General features: G+C 41.2%; 1 protein-coding gene across 2 annotated transcripts in view; it reads right to left on the reverse strand.

The window, feature by feature from the left end:
- Positions 1–13,384: 13,384 nt before the first annotated feature.
- Positions 13,385–22,617, reverse strand: part of LOC126198625 (cyclin-dependent kinase 7) — an 81,601-nt gene continuing 72,368 nt past the window's right edge. The window contains exons 8-9 of one of the 2 annotated variants that reach the window (XM_049935082.1): positions 21,485–21,603; positions 13,385–13,672 (exon numbers count right to left, since the gene is read on the reverse strand). In XM_049935082.1, the coding sequence (XP_049791039.1) occupies positions 13,644–13,672; positions 21,485–21,603 (148 nt within the window). In that variant the 3' untranslated portion in view covers positions 13,385–13,643. Of the gene's footprint in view, positions 13,673–21,481; positions 21,604–22,617 lie in introns of both variants that reach the window. The other variant, XM_049935081.1, reaches the window with a different exon arrangement.

Consider the following 22,617-nt stretch of genomic DNA (forward strand, 5'->3'; position numbering starts at 1 on the left):
GTCTAGAGAATGTTCCATGGCCATTGAACATTGGATAGCAATGCGGGATGTTTTGTACAATTTTATGCGCTGTGCTTGCAGGCATGTCCAATATTGAGGTCATTTCCTGTGCACTGCAGGTTTGCACATCATCACTCGACTCTTCTTGCAATGCTATAGCCGCATCTGGGACAGACACTGGATCCATAGTTTGTTACCTATGCCACATTGCACTTAAAAGAACATGACTTTTTAAATTTTTTGACCCTTAGCAGACATTGAACCAATGCCTTTTTTTATATGCTTGAGTGACGTGAGCTTCTGCAAGACTATTGGCACACAGTCATTGTTCTTGTAAAATAACTTTATCAGCAGTGTGCAATCCTACATGGAGACAGTTATGTTGGGCATCTTGGATGCAAAGCGAGGAAAAGCTCTGTGTCATGTGTGGATTGGTTTGATTATTCAGATGCTTACAGCCCATCTATTGCTATTTTTTTTTTTTTTTTTTTTTTTTTGTATGTGTCATTTCCCCCTGTGTCACTAATATACTGTTCAAATTTGATATTATTCTGAGCAGTGGTTCCATTTCTACAATATTTAGAAACTGGAACTTTAAATATGGACAACCTGTACATGTACAGACAAATGATTACAGTTTTAGAGAAATTGGATTATTTATTCAAGAGAAAGAGCTTCACAAATTGAAAAAGTCAGTAATGTGTTGGTCCACTTCTGGCCCTCATGCACTTTGGGATTATTTGACAGCACTGTTGGGTGTCCTCCAGAGGGATATCGTGCCAAATTCAGCCAAACTGGCACATTAGATCATCAAAATCCCGAGCTTGTTGGAGGGCCTTCCCCCCATAATGCTCCAGACATTCTCAATTCGGTAGAGATCTGGTGACCTTCTAGCCAAGGAAGAGCAAGCACAAAGGAAAACAGCAGAAACTCGCCATTTGTGGACAGGCATTATCTTGATAAATGTAAGCCCAGGATGACTTGCCATAAAGGGCAGCAAAACAGTGCTTAAAATATCGTTGACATACCGCTGTGCTGTAAGGGGGTCACAGATGACAACCAGAGGGGTCCTGTTATGAAATGAAATGGCACCCCCAAACCATTACTTCTTGTTGTTGGGCCATATGGTGGACAAAAGTCAGTTTGGTAACTCACAGCTGTGTGGGACATCTCCAGACACTTCTTCAGACTGGAATCTCATTGACTCGAATAGAATTGTCTTCAGTGACGAGTCCTGTTTAAATTGAGCCCCAGTGACCAGCATAGACATGTGTGGAGATGCCCCAGACACTAGTAGGACACCAACCTGACCATCATCTGACAGTCAGGAGTCTGCCATTTATTTTCATAGCATGATCCCTTCGGTTGTCATCAGCAGGACCCTTATAGCACAGCGTTATGTCGACGATATTCTGTGCCCCATTTCGTTGCCCTTCCTGGCCAGCCATCCTGGTCTTACATTTTAGCAACATAATGCTCACTTCCACACGGTGAGAGTTCTTCTGCGTGTCTTTGTGCTTGCAAAGTGCTATCTCAGCCAGTAACATTGCTGAATCTCTATCTCCAACTGAGAACATTTGGACCCTTATGGGCAGGGCCCTCCAACCAGCTTGAGACTTTGATGATCTGACGCACCAATTGGACATGATTTGGCAGGATATCCCTCAGGAGGAAATCAGTGTCAAACCAAATAACTGCTTGCATAAGGGGCATAAGTGGACCAATGCATTGTGAAACTCTCTCTCTTCAATAAAACATCCAATTTTTCTGAAACTGTATTTTCTTCTTCTTCTTCTTCGCAGATGTATCACTTAGGACTAGGTGTAATCAACATTTGTTGGCTTTCCCTTTCAACCATTATTCCTTCATATGCAATGAATGGGGTAGTTTTTGTTGTGCGGACCACATATGTTGATTAGTTTTTCTCTTTTCTTCCTCAAAACCCTGGGTGTTTGTGATTTTTCTGATTTCATTTCTGTCATGCAGATTTGGAGAACCTAATTCTCTCAGGTCTTTTTCCATCTGTTTATACCAGTTTGGTCTTGTAGTTTTGTTCTTTAAAAATGTATGGATTTTGTGCATTAATCTGTTTGAGTCCATTCTTTCTAAATGCCCCATGAATTAGATTCTTCTCATGCGCACTGTGTCAGTTATTTCGGAGATATTTTTATATATTTCTGCATTGGGTTTTGGATAATGCACACCATCTTTAGTTGTTGGTCCTAGGATGTTCCTCATTATTTTATGTTCTCTCACTTAGGATTCCCCTTTTAGTGTTCTGTGTTGATGATTTAATGTCTCAGATGTGTAGAGAGCTTCGAGTTTAATTACTGTTGTGTAGTGTCGTATTTTGCAGTTCCGTGAGAGACTCTTTTTGTTGTAAAGGTTTCTTGTTATCTTAAATGCCGTCTCCATTTTCTGGACTCTTGATCTGACAGATTTCTTTTCATCACAATTTTCTGCAATCCATTCACCTAAATATTTTACTCCAGAGATGTAGTTATTACCAGTTTTGAGATCAGAAGGTGCATCTTTGATGTCAGTCATAAATTTTGTTTTTTCAAATGAAATTTCTAATCCTATTTTTGTTGCCTGCTCTTGTAATAATTCTAACTGTTCCTGTGCAACGGTAATGTCTTCGGCGATCAGTGCCGTGTCGTCAGCACAGTCTAATTATATGCCCTTATGTTTTGATCCCAGTCTGTGTGCTGGTGCACCTGTTTCTCTCCATTCTCGAACAACTTTTTCAAGAGCACAATTGAAGAGCCACTGGGGACAGTCCATCCCTTTGTCATACTTCTGTGTCTATTTCAAATTCTGTGCTCAATTCTCCCATAAATTTTAATTTGGATTTGGTCTCCGTGAGTGTTTCTTTTATGATGTTTGTTGTCTTTTGATCTAGTCCAAATTCTGCTAACACTTCAAAAAGGAATTCCCGGTCTATACTGTCATATGCTTTTTTAAAGTCAACAAACATGATGATATAACTTTTGTTTGAAGTACTATGCAAATATTTTATCAAGTTTTTCAAGTCAAGGATCTGTTCTATGCATGATCGACCTTTTCTGAATTCACCTCGATATTCGCCTAGTTTTGAATCCAGCTGAGGTCCTGCTCGGTTTAGTAGGGCTTTAGATAGAATTTAGTATGTTATTGACAATAAAGAGATTCCACGATAGTTGTTGGGGTCTTTTTACTTCCTTTTTGGTACAGAGGATGTATGATTGCTGTCTTCCAATCTGTGGGGATATTTTCATTTTTCCAGATTTCGTCTATAATTTCTTTGAGTTTTGCTATAAGATTTTCCCCTGCATTTTCCCATAATTCTGTAATGATTTGATCTTCTCCTGATGCTTTTTTTATTTTATTTTATTTTAAGGGTGTGTTTTTCCTGTATCAAACATATTTAATTAGCTGATTTCCCTTATATTTTTAAGTTAGTTCATACAGAACTGCAGCCCAAACAAGTAAAGTAATACCATCCATAAAGTACAGAGGTGAAGCAGTGTTTTCTTGTGAGTGCATAGTATGTTGTGTTGGAATGACATATTGATATATTGAAGTCAAACACATGCAAGTGTGGAAAAACTAGGTTTGGAGTAGGATCAGTGGTCCACCAGATGCCATAACTTAACTTACAGAATATAAATGTAGATTAAAACAATTTGAACTTCCAACAGGACAATAGTTTTAAGGATACTGCCAAAAAATACTGCAATGTTGTTTCTGTACAACACTCCAAAGTAGCTGAAGATACTCCAGTTTCCTAATTTGTAGATGTTGAAAATTTATTGAACACCTAAGAATCCTGCATTAAAAGACTTGCAAATAGAAGTCTATCAGAACTGGTAGAGTCAACTAATAAAATCTTCCAAAGAATACATATCTGTTTACAGTGACACCTAGCCTGACAAAAGTTTTAATTTTCAGCCCTCTCTCTCCATTGATACTGTCACAGTAATTCATATTCACACAACCTTCAATGTCAGGTTTCATTTGTTCCATAATGCTAAGTTTCCAGATATAATCAGTCCATGTTAGCACAATAATTTGATCACAGCATCTACTAAACAAAAACATGTTAGAATACTTGGGGCACATCTAAATTGCATGACTGACTAGAGGTTTATTTTATTTGATGTTATGTTTTCATTTTAACCTCTTTTTGCATACTTTACATGTAAAATAAATACAATAGTGTCTGCAATCAGTGGCACATGATCTTGTTAGAACAGTGATTCATCTCCTAAACAAGCTCCAAGACTGAAATATCTAGGTGCCCAAATATATTTTATACCTAGTAATATGAAACAGGGCAGAGATTGGTAGGTAAGGAAGTAGGTAACACTACTACATAAAACACTGATTTAATACATATCACACTTAGGGGCACATAGTCTATCATGGGCTTGATAATGACTGAGAACTCAAAATTGGCCAACATCAAATAGATCCTAAATTTTTCGAGCCGATAATGGACAAGGTTTTAATAAAAAAAGAAAAAAGTATGTTAAGACTTTGGATCCATGAGCAAGAAATATTATTAAACGAATTTATCCCACATATAAAAATACTTTCACACATGGAAAATGAGTAACATAATGTTGTTATAGTCCTACCCACACTAGTAATTTGCAAAGAAGAGTAATTAGTTGTTGATGCCTGACTGCCTCAAAATATTTCATGGTTCTTTAAATGGTGAATCATGTCCATTGTATGTTGGCTTTTGAACTATTATAAGGGAGCAAATATGATATTGCACTTTTCTGCGATATCAGTGAAATATTTCCTCTTTGTCCCATCAATATGTACTATAAGTATCACACTCAGTATAGCTCAAATGAAATGACAGGATTTTCTTTGTTTGCCATTGGAGGTGCACTAGATACCATGTGTGCTATTCACTGTGAACAGAAGGCCACACCTCCATTCATAACTCAGCCGATTGGCCCATTCTGCAAGGCTTATGAACCTATTGTTCTTAGACTCTCATTTTCCTGGTTTACATTGTCATGAGTCTCACGAGAAACATTTTTGAGAAGACATGCACACTCATATACCATCCTTCTTAAAAATAAAAACATGAAATTGCATAAACCTGTGACAGCTTCAGAATTAAGCACGTGGTTTAATATCTATTACTAGTAAATAATCATTTTGCAGTTAGTAGTATTTGGCTTTGCAGCCATTTCAGATTTCTATCAAGAAAGTTTACAAAAGCTTGCAACAAGCATACACTGTAGACATTTTCCCACAATTGCATACATTTTGAATAGGTCATTTGCAATATTTTGACAACTTCATTCAATAATTTGATTGATATGCAAAACTAAATAAAACTATTCAGAAATGTCTTCTAGAACAATGAATATGAATTACTATGGGTTCATAGATTCTCAGAAAGCTTTTGATTCAGTTTCAACCAAACAGCACTTGAGATACAACACATCAGTTCAGTTTATGTTATTGTGCCAAAGAAATTTATGTCAATTCTTCCTTCCTTTAGACATCGTTGCAACAGAGGAAAATATTGAATCAAAAGAGAAGTCAGACCAGGAGAATACATAAACTAAAACATTCATAGTAGCCTTAAGAGGATGTTTTGAGAACCCTGAACAAGGATAAAGTGGAAGGAACACATTTTCAAATGTTTTATTTTTTACAAATGTTTTATTTATTTATTTTGCATCTTTGAGCATATTCACATGCAATTGGTGTCACCAAATTTAACACAATAATAATAACAACAACAATAATAATAATAATACAAACATGGGCAAATGTCATTAACTATAAGAAAATAATCCAAGAGAGATACGCTACATACTTAAATAAATGCCAATAACAACAAAAAGTTTCCTAATAGAGCAGTTACGAGATATTTGAACTATGTAGTTAAATGAATGATAAACATACTAAGTAATCAAACAGATAATTAATAATAAGTATATGAAACAGTAATAAAATAGTTACACAATGTGACGTGTGAAGATCGTAGTTAATTTATTGTTTGTTCTCATAAGAAATATGGGTCATTTGACAAATACTCGAGGAACTCTTGAGCAGAGTATCATTTGACAAACACTCGAGGAACTCTTGAGCAGAGTAAATTACTTTACTTTTCATCCATTTCAAAAGACTGGTTTTAAATTCATTTACTGGCACTGTGTATACATTTTAAGGTAATATGTTGAAGTAGACAGGACTAAGATATTTGTAACTATTATGACTCTTTGCAAGCCTAGCATATGGCACATGGATTGTATGTCCACATCTTATGTTATGGTCATAAACTGTCCTCCTTGGGTCAAATTTACTTAGATTCTCTTTAAAAAAGACAAGGAAGATGTAAATATAAAGGCTGGGCATTGTCATTAAATTTAGTTTCTTAAAAAAACCTCAAATTCATATGAGATAAGTCCTGCAGTGCACCTTCTTTTGCCATTGAAACACTAATTTTGAGCCTATGGAATTGACCCGTAACAGCACCCCATAACTCAGATGGGAGTGGAAGAATTCAAAATATGCATGTGATTGAAGTTCTTTACTGACACTGCTCCTCAGCTTGTACAGCAGGCAGATGACAAATGCTAGTTTGCATTCAGGCTGAATACAATGTCTTCGTCTTGCTTAGGCGATGGTCAATAGCGTGTACCAATTTTATGACATGTCCTTTTGTCAATGTGCCATTATATTTTAATCTTGTCACAATTTTTTATTTTTATTGGCAATTATGGTTTTCAGTGGTAACTTATGGCAAAGTGTGTATGACATGTGATACATCTGTGGTAATTTTTCTGCTGTTGATGATGGTTTAGAGCTGAAACTGGTAGCATAATAAATAACACAATCACAAGCAGCATAGTGTTATGCATTTTGTAAAACAATGTCTTCAGTTTTACTATCATTCTTTTGCAGTTAATTTGCCTCAACACAAGTAGTTTACCTCTCCATTACCACTACCATGCTGTGTCTCACATTTTAAAGGTCGGTACCATTTGTGATGAGTGTTGCGTCATCTGCATATAACACTGCATTATATGGAATAACTGTTGGGAAATCATTTATATGGGGGGGGGGGGGGAATCCCAGGACAGATCTCTGAGTTACACCCTTTCAACTGGAAGACATTCTGACATTTGATTATTTACCTTAACTAACTGTTCTCTATGTCCAAATTAAGACAGCATTAGGCAAGAGCTTTGTCTTTCCTGAAGTCTGACAGTAATGCACAGATAAAATCTTTATTTTCAACACAACTGTATATTTTTGCTAGTATGCTCAGAACTGCATTGACTGTAGAAAGGCTGGATATGAAGCTATACTGTGAGGAGGCAAGTATATCGTATGTTCAAAATATTGACTCATTTGTTTATACATGCAGTATTCTATTATTTTTGATGTTATGGGTGTAAGTGATATAGGTCAATAGTTATCTACTGGTGTAAAAATAGATATTTTTAAACACTCTGAAAAAATACCTTCATTTAAAATTTCATTATTTTAGTCAGTGACATTACACATTGAGTTCTGATATATTTAATAACACAGTTTGAGAGGCCATAGTAATCCTTGCTCTAGCATTAATGAGCTATGATCAGCTCACTTACACACATCCAGTGAAAGCTGTATGCTTGCTAACTGTTCAATTCTGACAGCAGTGCCTCTGCTTTGCTCACATCCTCCATGATGCTGTCATCTGACTGAGGGCTGACAAAATGTGCATTTAGAATATCAGGTGGAGTTGGTACATGGTATACTTTATCATAACAGTTTATTTCTGTTTTAATAATTTCCCAAGCAGCTTTGCATTTTGGCACATGTCTGAACAAACTAAACATTGCAGATGATGATGATGATGATGATGGTGTAGTGTTGAACTTGGTGCAGCTGAATTTATGCAACAAATACAAAAACTTAACTGTCAGTTTCAAAGTAAAATGGAAATGCAATAAGACAAATGAAATTTGTAATGGAGAAATTGACAAGAAGATTGTCCAGATTAACAATGAAGCCCCAGAACTAATTGTCGACTTTTTGTGTTTAGGGCAGGTTCAGATAATGACAGGATTCATGGCATAAGACATAAGCATAAGAGTAAAAATGGCACTAAGCACTTTTGGTAAACTAAACAGTGTTTTAAATAATGAAGCTTATGATGTGCCGGGGAGGGGGAGGGGGGGGGGGTGAGAAATGGAGAAGTCTGGTGCAAGCCTATGTCAACATGTGGATGTCAGATGGTGGTAACTACAGCTGATTATGATGTATGGACAATGATGATGATGATGATGATGATGATGATGATGATGATGTTAATGTCAAGTCATACTGGAGGTTTGTTAAAATTCTTTAATTGGATGGATAAAAAAAATCTAAATGTGTAACAGTCTCTTCATTGTGCCTATCTGCAACTCAATGTGTCATTTTTATGGTGAGTAGCAATATCTAAACCATATAGCAGATTTAATCAAGTAGACTGCCATCAGGCCATATAGATATTTCACATTTCATTAATAATATTCTATTGACACTATCTTCCTAAAACATACTTGAAATGCTTCATGTGTGTCACTGCAGACATCAGAAACCTATTTGAGATACAGCAGCTATTGAAATACAAAACAACAAATAACGCACATGTCGCTAGTTCCTAACAACGAGATTGTAAATGCTCGCCTTTCTTCAGGTTATGTTGTTGGGAATTGGTGTTCTGCTTTTAAATTTCCTCTTCAGTTGTAATTATAAGTTAGCAGAAAAGAAAGCTAGAGCTGCAATTGTTGAGTGCACTCCCTCTACGCAGTTTTCACACTTCCATACAAACTCAGGATCTAAATGCTGCTTTTGCTTGCTTTAGCAGGAACTGCACTCACCATGCAAAATAAGCGCCTCTGGATAACAAAGTTTAGCATTATAGCTATAACTGTATAGTATCATATCGTGTGTTCCAATTATTAGTGCCAAAAACAACAATCCAGTATTCATAGGATATGTTCATTTTTTATGTTCTCATCCATTCACACAAATGGAAATGCTTGTTCACGTATACAAGCAAATGGTGGTAACATTGGCAAAATGTCTGCAACTGCTCTTTCAGTTTTGTTCAGTTCCATTCATTTCATCTTCATTATCTTTGCCCGTATCGATTTGAGAATGTTTGCACACCACCACAAATGTAGGTGCAATGTGTGCTGTGTGTCTTGTTGGGAAACAAACTTATTCCATTCACTCATGATACTTGTTAACAACAGTAATGTCAGCTTTGCTCTTCACCCTCAAGTATGTATTCAGTATAGTTCTTTTGTTTTGGTTTTGTTCTCTGGCAGTATTGGTTATATGTTAATTACTTGTTGGAGTACAAGTTGACTCATTACATATTAATGCAACTGCCATTGCAAAACAGTTGGAATTGCTAAAACTAAACAAGGTCTCATTGCCTGACAGAAACCCTTCCAGATTCTATACAGAATTTGCAGCTGATTGATACTCTCTTAATCGTAATATATTGCAGATTCCTCTAACAAAAACCTGTACCCAGTACCTGCCAAATAAGTGGATGCAGTGCTTTTTGACTTCTGGAAAGCTTTTAACTCAGTATCACACAAATACTCAGAAATAAAAATATAATCATATCAGGAAACCAACATTTGTAACAGAATTTAGGATTTCTTGGTAGGTAGGATGTAGCAGATCATCTCAGATGGAGTGTTGTCAACAAATGTAGAAGTAACTCCAGACATTCCCCAGGAAGTGTATTTGGATTGTTACTGTTAAATACTACCGAGCCAGCAGTCAATATTAGCAAAATGGTCAAGGTTAGCAAACAATGTAATTAACTAATTACCTATCATGAACTATCTGAAAAAAGCTACACAAAAAACCAGTTAGTCCTTGAGTAGATATCAAAATGCTGCAAAGATTGAAAATTCGCATCACGTGTTCACACCGTAAATTTGTTCACGTCACAAAATGTAAAACATAATACCCTACAAGTACAATATCAATGAGTCAAAACTGGAACCAGTCAACTCGTAAGATCACTTGGATGTCAATTTTAGGGCTCAATCATACGTAGACCAGCTGGCATACTTCAATTTGTTGGCATGATAATAGGAAAACGCGATCAGTCTACAAATGAAATCGATTACAAAACACTTGTGCAACCTATCATAGAATATTGCTCAAGAGTATGGAACCCATACCAAACAGGACTAACCAAGATATTGAATGTATATAAAGAAAAGTATGTTTGTTGGACTTGCAATACACAAATGTTGAAAAGCCTGAATTTGTAGACATTTCTATATTTTGCATATTTCCATTCAATAATGTCATATGGAATAATGCTCTGTGGTAATTCATCTTTAAGAAAGTAAGTCTTCATTACTCAAAAACGTGTTGTAAGAGCAATACGTGGTGCTCACCCATAATTATCTTGTAGACATCTGTTAAAGGAGTTAACTGCATAAGCAAACTGTGAAGATGACATGTTAAGCAGTAGACAAGCACAATAAAAAGACACTTACACATTAGCTTTCAGCCAAAGCCTTCGTCAGACAAGCACGCACACACACACACACACACACACACACACACACACACAAAACTGCCATCTCTAGTAGCTCAGACCAGAATGCCAATGCATTCCTGTCCGAGTTGCCGGAGATGGTGGTCATGTGTGTGAGGTGTGCTTGCTTGTGTGAATGAACACGTATTTATTTCCTTTCCTGACAAAGCCACAGGCTTTGGCCGAAAGCTAATGTGTAAGTGTCTTTTGATTGTGCCTGTCTGCAACTTAACATCTCATCTTTATCGTAAGTAGCAATCCAGAATATTGTGGCCACAATACTTCACAATCATTTCAGCAGCACTCACATTTCTCAAAAATATACCAAACTGCTGGAAGGACTTTTTCATCTTTGTAATTAGTGGCCTAACTTCGAACCATCTACCATGTTTCTTGTCTCGAGCTTGATCATTATCAATAAACTGAATTTAAAGACTATCTCCTGATACCTATTTCGAGACAGTCCTAGGTCATAATCTTCAGACCAGTAATGCGTTTCTGATGGAAGTCTGTGGTACCATGACAAAAGTAGTAAGCGTAGGAATATACTCAGTTCTTCTGTGTCAAAAGAGTAGTCATATTCATTTTTATAACAACTTGCATATCACTTTACACTGATTCTCTCATGATATAATCAAATGTGTTATTGAAATTCACGATATTTTCTCCAACTTCAAATGGCATGAGATACTTTATTTTGTTTTTCCATTTCTTCTAGAGCTACATCATTTGAAACATTAATTTTAGGAGTTGCAGTATATATTTTACTGAAGTCAGCAGTTGGCTGCGAAGTTTCTTACGTTTTGTTTAGTTTACTCTAATAGGGTTGTCACAAGTTTCCCCAAGCATATTCCCTGATTTCCAAACAAGTTTTAGCCTTTTTCTCTGACAAATTTTGTGATCTCAAGCGTGAGTTAAGATTTAAGTTGACAATCTGTCTTTGCAGTTACGGTACAAGAAACAATAGTGCAAATGAGAAAAAAAAAAAAAAATAAACACCAACTTGCAAGCAGATGGCATTTCCTGATGTGAGCAAAAGTCTCAAATACTAACATCAACATCTTTTGTAATGAACTGCTTTGGATGAAGAAAGCAAGTCAAATGGTATGTGTTTTTAAGCCAACAGCGTAGGCAACCGCCAAATAATGGTTCTACTATGTTTGTTATTGTCAGTTATTACCCACAGGGTTATTTGGTAAGCATGATAGCGTTACGGAGATGTTTAGCAAATTCAAGTGGCAGACTCTGCAAGAGAGGCGCTCTGCAAGAGAGGCGCTCTGCAAGAGAGGCGCTCTGCAAGAGAGGCGCTCTGCAAGAGAGGCGCTCTGCAAGAGAGGCGCTCTGCAAGAGAGGCGCTCTGCATCGCGGTGTAGCTTGCTGTCCAGGTTTCGAAAGGGTGCGTTTCTGGATGAGGTATGGAATATATTGCTTCCCCCTACTTATACCTCCCGAGGAGATCACGAATGTAAAATTAGAGAGATTCGAGCACGCACGGAGGCTTTCTGGCAGTCGTTCTTCCCGCAAACCATACACGATGAACAGGAAAGGGAGGTAATGACAGTGGCACATAAGGTGCCCTCCGCCACCCACCGTTGGGTGGCTTGCAGAGTATAAATGTAGATGTAGATCTATTACTTTACAGATATTGTGTGATTGATGAAATGAGACCACAGTGGTCAATCCATGCTACAGATAATTTGTTCAAATACTCTAAAAATCAATAATGCTGCTACCCTAGCGACAAGAAGTGGTGGCAGCATTGACTGTAAGCTGAGGGGACTGGTAGGAAGGGGAAAAGCGGTAAGAATGAGGGAGTAGGGAAGCGGCGAATGTCCTCAGCTGCACCGAGACAATGACGACGTATGACACCTCAGTAAACAAACCATTTCATCTACTGAGACAAAAACAAGATATCTCCAGTGTTTTCTCAAATTTCTCTGATATTTTCCTGATTCCCCTGACGTGTTAGAAATTCCTTGATATATCCTGATTTACAGAACCTGTGGCAGCCCTGTCTATCTTCAGCACCCATTACCTCATTGTCCACAGTTCTCAAACATGTATTTTCAGTTCTTTGAAAATGAACTTCCGCCGATCCACGAAAAATCTAGAACATTCACAGAACCTGTTGCACCATTATCTGCCTCACCTTCATCTGGCAAAGTATCAATCTCCAGAGGAGCAACCACCACATCAACATTTTCATTGTCTTCACAATCAGTCCTTCAACATTATCATTATTTATAATGTCTAACACTTCATCCATTGTAATGCCTCTGTACACTACGTCATAGTTTGCTTCCATTTTCTTTACTTTATTATGCTACACTGAATAAAGTAAACTTCACTCACCAACTCCATTACTAGAACATAATGCTACTATCACATTGCTTTTATTACTGATGTGTCAGCAAGCAGTTTCTTCCCAGTGATCTAAAAATAAATCATTTGTCTTTACACTTGCTAAACACCAATGGCAAATTATTTACTTGCAGTATTAGTCTATGAACCTTTTCCTGCACAATCAGAGTCAATAGATACTGTAAGCAAGTGATAAATATAGATTATATAAATAGAAAAATTACAACAATTACTTTTAGTAGTGTAGGTTTATAATATAATAATTGGAATTCAATGTAAGTTATCACATTATTAGTACCGGTAACTAAAACGATGGAGTCTAAAAATACATCACTGGGAGGTAATGGGTTAACATGAAATGAAGCAGCCATCTTTAAAAGAGTTAGTTATTTCTTCTGATATTTTGGTCAATAACTTACAGTACATTAAAAAATGTAAGTGCTCAAAATAACACCTCATTTATATATATACAATAAATATTGCAACATACAACAAACTCTGTTTTTATTTACATGACCATAAAAACAGGACAGAAATTCATGATTGTTCATGCAGGTTTCCTGCTAATTATACAAAATATTCACAATTTGGTATTTACATAAGAGACTCTGATGCAAAGTAGTATCCCATATAAAATACATTTTCCAGAATGGCAGCTGAATGCTCCATTTTGAAATTGAATTTGAGTGTCAAATCTACTTGAAGGTACCTCTCATTTTCAAAACACCAGCTTCTTTGCTTGGGGGCCTAAAGAAAGAAGTGAGAAATATATTAGTACATACTTGGAATGTATACAAAGGATACATTAGAATATTTATCAATATCAGATATGAATGCATGTTGCTTTAAATATCCAACTTTTCACAATAATTAAAACAGCAATGTAACTAATTCTGTGTTATTTATCTTCAGAAAATCAATAAAAATGGTTTGTTTTGAGAGTCATGCTTAACTGTGCTCTATGGCAAACATGTTGAAGAGAACTCATACTAGCTACTGAAGTGATCATAAATTCAAGCAAAAAATTTTATTTTCTGAACAGCTTTACTTGAGCAGCTTTGGATTTTTATGGCATTCTTAAAAAAGCTACAGCAAAAATGTCCAATATCAGTTATTTCAGACTTCACTAAAATAAAAGTATAGCTTGATAGGCTTCGTGGTGATGGTCTTGGTTGGTTGGTTGGTTGTTTGAGGTTTAAGGGACCAAACAGCAAGGTCATCAATCCCTTGTTTCAAATATACTCCATTCTGCTAACGGGACATCTCATAAAAGTCAGAACAATAAAACGGAAAAAGGGAAAAACGTAAAAGGGCAGTCACGTTGTCATTGGTAAAAAACAAATGAGGGAAGTCGGCAAGAGAACGAACCCAACACTATGCTGAAGCAGCATAGGCAAGACCACCTGTGACTTAAAAGGTACAACTGCTATAATGCAGAAAGTACGTATGGGAATAGAAAGACTAACCAAGCCTTAAAAAAAAAAGGGTAAAAACAGAGTAAAAGGGGAAGAAAAGAGGATTCCGGTCAGGGAGGTGAATCGGGAATCTCTGAACACTACCTACAGTGGGAGACACCCAAACACTCACCGCCCTGCCCCAACACCAGAGAGAGATTAAAAACCTTAAAACTGAGAATAAAAACCACTCTCCCGGAGGAAACCGAGAACCAGAGAGACCATCCGGGAATCGTCAGCCAACATCAAAGGTAAAGTGTGGGGGAGTCTGTACTTAGCACGCAGAGCCAAAAGAAGGGGGCATTTAACCAAAATGTGGGCCACTGACTGGAAGGCTCCACAACCACATAGCGGGGGTGGCTCATCACGCAAAAGAAAACCATGGGTCAGCCTGGTATGGCCAATACGGAGACGACACAGTGTGGTCGAGTCCTTTCGGGAGAGGCGAAAGGAAGAACGCCATGGGCCTGGTGTCACCTTAATTGCACGAAGTTTATTAGACAGTGGAGTAGCCTCCCAAGAATTGGCCCATGACTGTGCGAAGTGGGATTTGATGTGAAGCCGTAAATCTGCTGCAGGAGGGGTTACAGAAAACGGGGGGTAAGTAACTGCTCCCCCAGCCAAACGATCAGCGAGCTCATTACCCGAGATACCCACATGGCCAGGGACCCATAGGAAGGCAATGGAACAAGCAGCACGGTGAATATCAGCGAGATGGTCATGGATGGCAGAGACCAAGGGATGGCGCGAAAAACACCGGTCAATAGCAAGAAGGCCACTCATCGAGTCCGTACATAACAAAACGCGGTTGTGTGGGGATTGTTTAATAAAGGTAAGGGCCCGGGAAATTGCCATCAATTCCGCAGTAAACACCCCACATGTAGGTGGCAGCAGATGATTTTCCGTTCCAACAGAGGACGTGAAGGCATACCCAACATAATCAGCAGATTTAGAGCCATCAGTGTAAAAAACAACAGCATCCCGAAACTCCCATAAAATTTGGCGGAAAAAGGAACGGAACACCACCGGGGGGATGGAATCTTTCGGACCACGGTGGAGATCCATCCGAATTCGAGGCCGAGGAACTAACCAAGGAGGGGTGGAGGGGAGGGAGCGAGGAAGACAGGACAAAGAAGGAAGCTGAAAATCACGGTAAAGAGACGCAAGGCGCAGCCCAACCGGTAAACCCGCCCGAGGGCGGGAGTCGGGTGGGTGACGTCCATGGTCTGGGAACAGGATAGAATAGGAAGGATGAGTGGGAGAAGAACGGATAGTGAGGGCATAAGACACAAGAAGCTGGGACCGCCGAACAGAAAAGGGGGGGGGGGATCCCAGCTTCAACCAGGAGACTATCAACAGGGCTAGTAGGGAAGGCACCGGTGGCCAAACGGATACCACGATGGTGGACTGGATCCAGCACGTGCAGTGTGGAAGGAGCAGCTGAACCATAAACTTGACAACCATAGTCCAAGCGAGACAGAACTAGAGCACGATAAAGACGGAGGAGGAGGGAACGGTCCGCACCCCAAGAGGAGTGGGCAAGGAAGCGAAGGACATTGAGTTTACGGAAACATTCTACCTTCAGGAGTCTGATATGGGGCAGCCAAGTGAGCTTGTTGTCGAAAAGAAGACCCAGGAAACGAAACTGTGGAACCACAGGCAATCGTTGTGCAGCGAGATAGAGCTCTGGATCAGGGTGGATCGTAGTACGGCGACAGAAGTGGACCATCCGCGATTTTAAAGGAGAGAATTGAAACCCGTGTGAGAGGGTTCATGCAGAGGCACGCCGTATAGCCACCTGGAGCTGCCGTTCTGCAGATGCCATTGAGGAGGAACTAACCCAAATGCAGAAATCATCCACATACAGGGCAGGGGCGACCAAGGGACCGACAGAGGCCACAAGTCCATCGATAGCAATGAGGAAAAGAAGGACACTCAAGACAGAACCCTGTGGGATGCCCGTCTCCTGGGTCCGTGGAGAACTAAAAGCAGTACCAACTCTAACTCTGGATCAGGAACTGGCGGATAAAAATCGGGAGTGGGCCCCGAAGCCCCCATTGATGAAGGGTTAGTAAGATGTGATGGCGCCAGGCCGTGTCATAGGCCTTGCAAAGGTCAAAAACACAGCAACCAAATGGCGGTGCTGGGAAAAAGCCTGCCGAACTGCGGATTCCAAGCGAAGTAAATGATCGATTGGAGATCGTCCCTCTCGAAAGCCACACTGATAAGGGGACAATAGATCCCGAGATTTGAGGACCGAAGTGAGCCGACGGGCTACCATCCGTTCAAGTAACTTACAAACAACATTGGTCAAACTAATTGGCCGATAGCTGTCAACAGATAGGGGGTCCTTACCAGGCTTAAGGACAGGAACCACAATGCTATCCCTCCACTGAGAAGGGAAGTCACCCTGGAGCCAGATACGGTTAAACACCCGAAGAAGATGTTGCCGTTGTGGAGCACTGAGATGTTGAAGCAGTTGGTTATGAATGGAATCTGGGCCAGGGGCTGTATCATGAGAAGAAGATAGAGCAGAAAGAAATTCCCATTCAGTAAAAGGTTTGTTGTAAGATTCTGACTCACAAGTGGTGAAACATAAGGTGAGAGCTTCAGCCTGCTGTTTTTGATGAAGGAAAGCAGCTGGATAGGAGGCTGACGCTGATGCCACTGCAAAATGGGTCGCAAGATGTTCTGCGAGAACTAATGGGTCCGTACAAATGCCATCTGGGAGGTGAAGGCCTGGGAGGGTGGACTGCCGATGGCAACCTTGGAGAGAGCGAAGCGTAGCCCATACCCGTGACAGAGGGACAGTGGGACCAAGGGAAGAAACGAATCGTTCCCAACATATCCGCTTGCTCTGTTTGATTAAATAACGGGCTTTAGCGCGAAGGCGTTTAAAGGTAGTAAGGCTGGCTACGGATGGGTGCCTCTTAAAGTGTTGCAAAGCTCGACGGCGATCACGGATGGCAATGGCAATGGCCGTACTCCGCCACGGGACTTGCCGGCAATGAAATGGTCCAGATGAGCGCGGGACAGCAAGGTTAGCAGCGCGAACAATCGCGTCAGACACGTCACGTAGGACGTCATCAATACAACCCGACAAAGAGGGAGAAAACTCAACCTGTGCAGTGTATAGAGGCCAACCGGCGCAGTGGAAAGACCAACGAGGTAACCTGTCCATCGGGGAGCGGGAAGGGAGCGTGATAATCAACGGGAAATGGTCACTATCACAAAGGTCGTCGTGTGGCGACCAGTGTAATGAAGGGAGGAGAGAGCGAGAAGAAAGAGAAAGATCAATGGCAGAAAAGGTACCATGACCGGCACTGAAATGAGTAGGGGAGCCATCATTAAGAAGGCACAGGTCGTGGTCTGCAATAAATTGGTCTATAAGAAGACCTCGTCTAGATGGAAAGGCACTGCCCCACAAAGGATGATGAGCATTAAAATCCCCAAGGAGGAGGAAGGGAAGAGGAAGTTGCTGAAGAAGGGTGGTTAAGGCAGCAGGTGTAAGAGTCCTGTCAGGAGGGAGATAAAGATTGCAAACTGTGACTGCAGAGTCTAAGTGGACCCTAACAGCAACCGCTTCCAACGTAGTTTGGAGAAGAATCCACGTGCTAGCAATGTCTGTACGGACCAACGTACAAACGCCACCAGAAGCCCGCAAGGGTCCGACCTGATTTCGACAGAAAACACGGAACCCACGGAGGGTCGGTGAGTGAGCATCAGTAAAATGAGATTCCTGGAGAACCACACAAGCTGCAGAGTAGGACAAAAGAAGGGATTTCAATTCCGGAAGGTGACGATAGTATCCATTACAATTCCATTGGAGAACCACAGAATGATGGTTTAAATGAGGGCTGAACACGCTAAATCCAGTCATACCGCCGGGTCCCCACCCGTCACCGACAAGGAGGGGGCGACATCCATGAATGACAGGTCAGAATCTAGTTGTGAAGTCGGGGAAGGGACCTCCGGTGACACCAGAGGCTCTTTGTCCCGGGACTTATGTTTCTTCTTCTTTTCAGGCTGAGATCGAGGAGGGCTGTGTGGCATAAAGGAGCCAGCTGCAGCAAGATCAGGAACAGAAAGAGACCGGGCGACCTGAGAGCCAACAGACCGCGGCTCTCGCGGGCGCCACGCGGCAGCAGACCTTTGACCTGGAAGGTGCCGGGAAGGTGCATCCCGGGAGAGGCGCCCTTGACCGGCAGACGCCGAAGGAGTGGGACACTTCTCCGGCTGGGGATGGGGAGCAGCGCCCATAGGAGAAGGTGTGGGAGCCGCAGGGGAGGGGGGGAGGAGAGGGGTCCGGGATGGGGGTAAGGAAGGGGGAGGAAGGGGTGAAGATGTAACCAAGGCGTAACTAGATATCATGGACACAGGGTGCAGTCATGCATATTTCTTACGGGCCTCTGTGTAGCTTAAACAATCGAGGGACTTATACTCCTGTATCTTTTTTCTTTCTTATATACTGGGCAATCTTGTGAACGTGGAGAATGACTACCATGACAATTTACACATACAGGAGGGGGAACACAGGGACTCCCCTCATGGAGTGGACGTCCACAGTCACCACAGAGAGGGTCCTGGGAACAGCGAGAAGACATGTGGCCAAAACGCAAGCACTTAAAACACCTCATAGGAGGTGGGATGTACGGCTTCACATCACAGCGATAGACCATAATCTTAACTTTCTCAGGAAGGGTATCCCCTTCAAAGGCCAGGATAAAGGCACCAGTATAAATACGATTATCTTTAGGACCCTTCTGAACACGCCGAACAAAGTGAACACCCCGCCGTACGAGATTGTCCCGAAGTTCCTCATCAGTTTGAAGGATGAGGTCCCTGTGAAAAATCACACCTTGTACCATATTTAGAGACTGGTGAGGGGTAATGGACACAGGAATTGTGCCAAGATGGGTACAGGCACGAAGGGCCGCAGATTGGGCAGCTGAAGCAGTTTTTATCAGCAACGAACCCGACCGCATCTTGCTCAGGGAGTCCACTTCACCAAACTTGTCTTCAATGTGTTCCACAAAGAATAAAGGTTTGACACTGGTGAAAGTATCTCCATCAGTCCTAGTGCAAACTAGATAACGGGGGAAAGGTTTTGCCCCTAGACGACGGGCCTGACCCTCTTCCCAGGGGGTAACCATGGAAGGGAAGGCCGAAGGGGCAAGAGAAGCAGCACTTGAGGAATCAGTTCCACGCAGAGAGACGGCCGCAGAAGAACGGCCAGAGTTTTGGACCCGTATGCGTTTCATCTGCATAGCGTCCGCCCTGATACCACCCACTCCGATCAGGGGCTCTCCTCACGGGCGCCACCCAGCCACAGCAAGGGCCGTCTGGCACGGCGGCCATTGCTGGGAGTTCCGATGCTCCAGGATGACGAGCAACCACTCCAAGGCATGCATGAGGAGGTCACAGCTCAGGTATCAGAAGTGTGATCCCTGCGTGTTCAGGGTCTCAACCAAAAGGGTACATAGCGACCCCACCACACGGGCTGGCTACCGTGCTGGCTATGCACCCTAGCATCAGACAACGACGTGAAAGAAAAGGTGGAATGTACTAGGAGGGCGCATGTCGGAGACACTAGGTAAGGTGCTCTTCCCCAAATGGCTCACACTACGGAGGAGAAATTTTGTAATGGAGGTCAAACCCCAGAGGGGGACCAAGGAATGCCAAAAGGAGGAGATGATTACGCAACAAAGCCGGAGTGTAAAACCAACAGAACCAGGAGGATAGCGGGGGGCAACATAAGCAAGGACACCAATAGAGGGAGAGGAGAGGGCGAGGGGAAAGGAGCATGGAGGGGAAGGGAAAGCTCGGGGCCCACAAAAAGAGTTGTGGACCCCCTGGGGGGGATGGTCTTGGTGGGTGAGTCGGTTGCAGAGGGGAGGGGAGAGGAGTGAGAGAAGTAAAAAGACTGGAGGTGAAATAGTAGACTACAGGGCTGTGCAGTGCTGGCATGGGAACAGGAAAGGACTAGATAGGTAAGGACAATGACTAACGAAGGTTGAGACCACGAGGGTTACGGGAACGTAGAATATATTGCAGGGAGAGTTCCCATCTGGGCAGTTCAGAAAAGCTGGTGTTGCTGGGAAGGATCCAGATGGCACAGGCTGTGAAACAGTCACTAAAATGAAGAACTTCATGTTGGGTGGCGTTCTCAGCAATCGGGCAGTCCGGCGTTTTCTCGTCACCAGTTTGTTGGTGGCCATTCATGTAAACAGACAGCCTGCTGGTTGTCTAGCCCACGTAGAATGCAGCACAGTGGTTGCAGCTTAGCTTGTAGATCACATTACTGGTTTCACATGTTATCTACAAGATATGCTGCATTCTCTGTGGGCATGACAACCATCTAGCTGCCTGACTGCATGAATGGTCACAGAGAAACTGGTGCCAAGAAACAGCTGGACCACCCTGTTACTGAACATGCCACCCAACACAATGTTCTTCATTTCAATGACTGCTTCACAGCTTGTGCCATCTGAATCCTTCTCACCGACACCAGATTTTCTGAACTGCCCAGGTAGGAACTCCCCCTGCAATATATCCTACATTCTGTTAACCCTCCTGGCCTCAACCTTTATTAGTCACTGTCCTTACCATCTAGGCCCTCCCCTGTTCCCATTCCAGCACTATACAGCCCTCTCTTCCACCAACTGCACCCACAGTCTTTTTACTTTTCTCCTTTTCCATTGCTCACCTCCACCTGCCGCCCCGTCGCACCTCCCAATATCAACAGCTGCCCTGCCCTCTCTCCATCTCATCCCTGTAACTCAGCATCTCTGCTATATGGTAACAACTATCCTTTTCATAATATTGTTACATTCTGTGTGGATTTTCCATCGTTTTACATTATATGCCCTTGGGTTCGAATCACATTTATGATAGTTTTACTCTTTGGCAAGAGAATGAATGCTTCCACAACATTTAGATACTGGTAATGCTATTCTAAATAAAATAAATATTGCATAGAGAGACAACAGGATACATGACAATGATACGCAACATATTTGCAAAGGTACTGGAACAACAATCAGTCCTCCACAATGCATCTAATATCACAAAAATAAAGAAAATAAATATCCAGGGTACACACCACCTTGCATTCCATCAGTCAATTTTCTTTTCAGATTTTGTTTGCTTGAATCATTGGTGTCACTGCCTCTGACGGACGCTGGCAGAGGCAGCTGGTCACCTGGTGAAGGGTATGGTTTGTTCCTGTTAAAGAAAATGGAGAAACAATGAACATCAAACAAGGATGAGAAACCCCATCAAATATTAAATGAATCAGGTGGAGACATTGTGAAAAAATAGTTATAAATAAGAACAACAATGCACTCCCATGAAACTGTGAACCAATACAATATGTAACCAACTATACGCAATTGCTCCTGCTGCAAGACGTGTTATCAATAATGAAGTACACCAAGGATTTATTAACCAAAATTAGATCAATGATCAACTTTCAGATTAAGGACAGTAATGGAGTAATGTGATCTCATATTTTCTGATACACCTTCTCTGCAGTGGAGTTTGTTACTGTCCCAACTCTGATGAGATAGGGCACTGTAGACGCCTTATGCTTGCTCAAACAGTAATATCACATTAACCGAGGAAATGAAAAAAATTGAAGTAAGTGAAAGATTCAAAACTAACAAATGTGAGGATTTTCTCTCAAAGATGTAAGAGGTAGAAAGAAATGACTTAATACAGACACAGTTAATACCTAACAATGAAGTTTATTTAAAGGAGTAAATATCCGAAACACAAATTAATTTTGCTTTTCATTCATTTTATTACATTGCCTCACAGTATGAATTACATAGAGGTCCACAGACTGCACATGACTGCATTGTTAGCAGGAAGATATCCAATATTAATATTTTAGATGAACCAAGGATCTTGTCAATGTGGAGTGGTTTGCATGCCTCAGCAATGCAGACAGCCATACCATAATACAGCCACAATTACAGGTACCTGTAAGCCGTTATTTTTCCCAAGGTCATTTGGTTCTACTGCATGGTTAAATGAAGATAGCACCCTCTTGGGTAAAATATTCCAGAGGTAAAAAGAGTCCATCATTTGAATCCATGGGCAGGGACTCTTCCTGATAGGGAGATAACTTCAGGAAAAACAAAACTGGCATTCTAGGGTTGGAATGTGGAATGTGAGACCCCTTGATTACATAGGAATGTTAGGAAGAACAGAACATTTGGTCAGGTGAATACAGGG

This window comes from Schistocerca nitens, chromosome 8 (assembly GCF_023898315.1).
Source record: "Schistocerca nitens isolate TAMUIC-IGC-003100 chromosome 8, iqSchNite1.1, whole genome shotgun sequence".
NCBI classification, from domain to species: Eukaryota; Metazoa; Arthropoda; class Insecta; order Orthoptera; family Acrididae; genus Schistocerca; species Schistocerca nitens.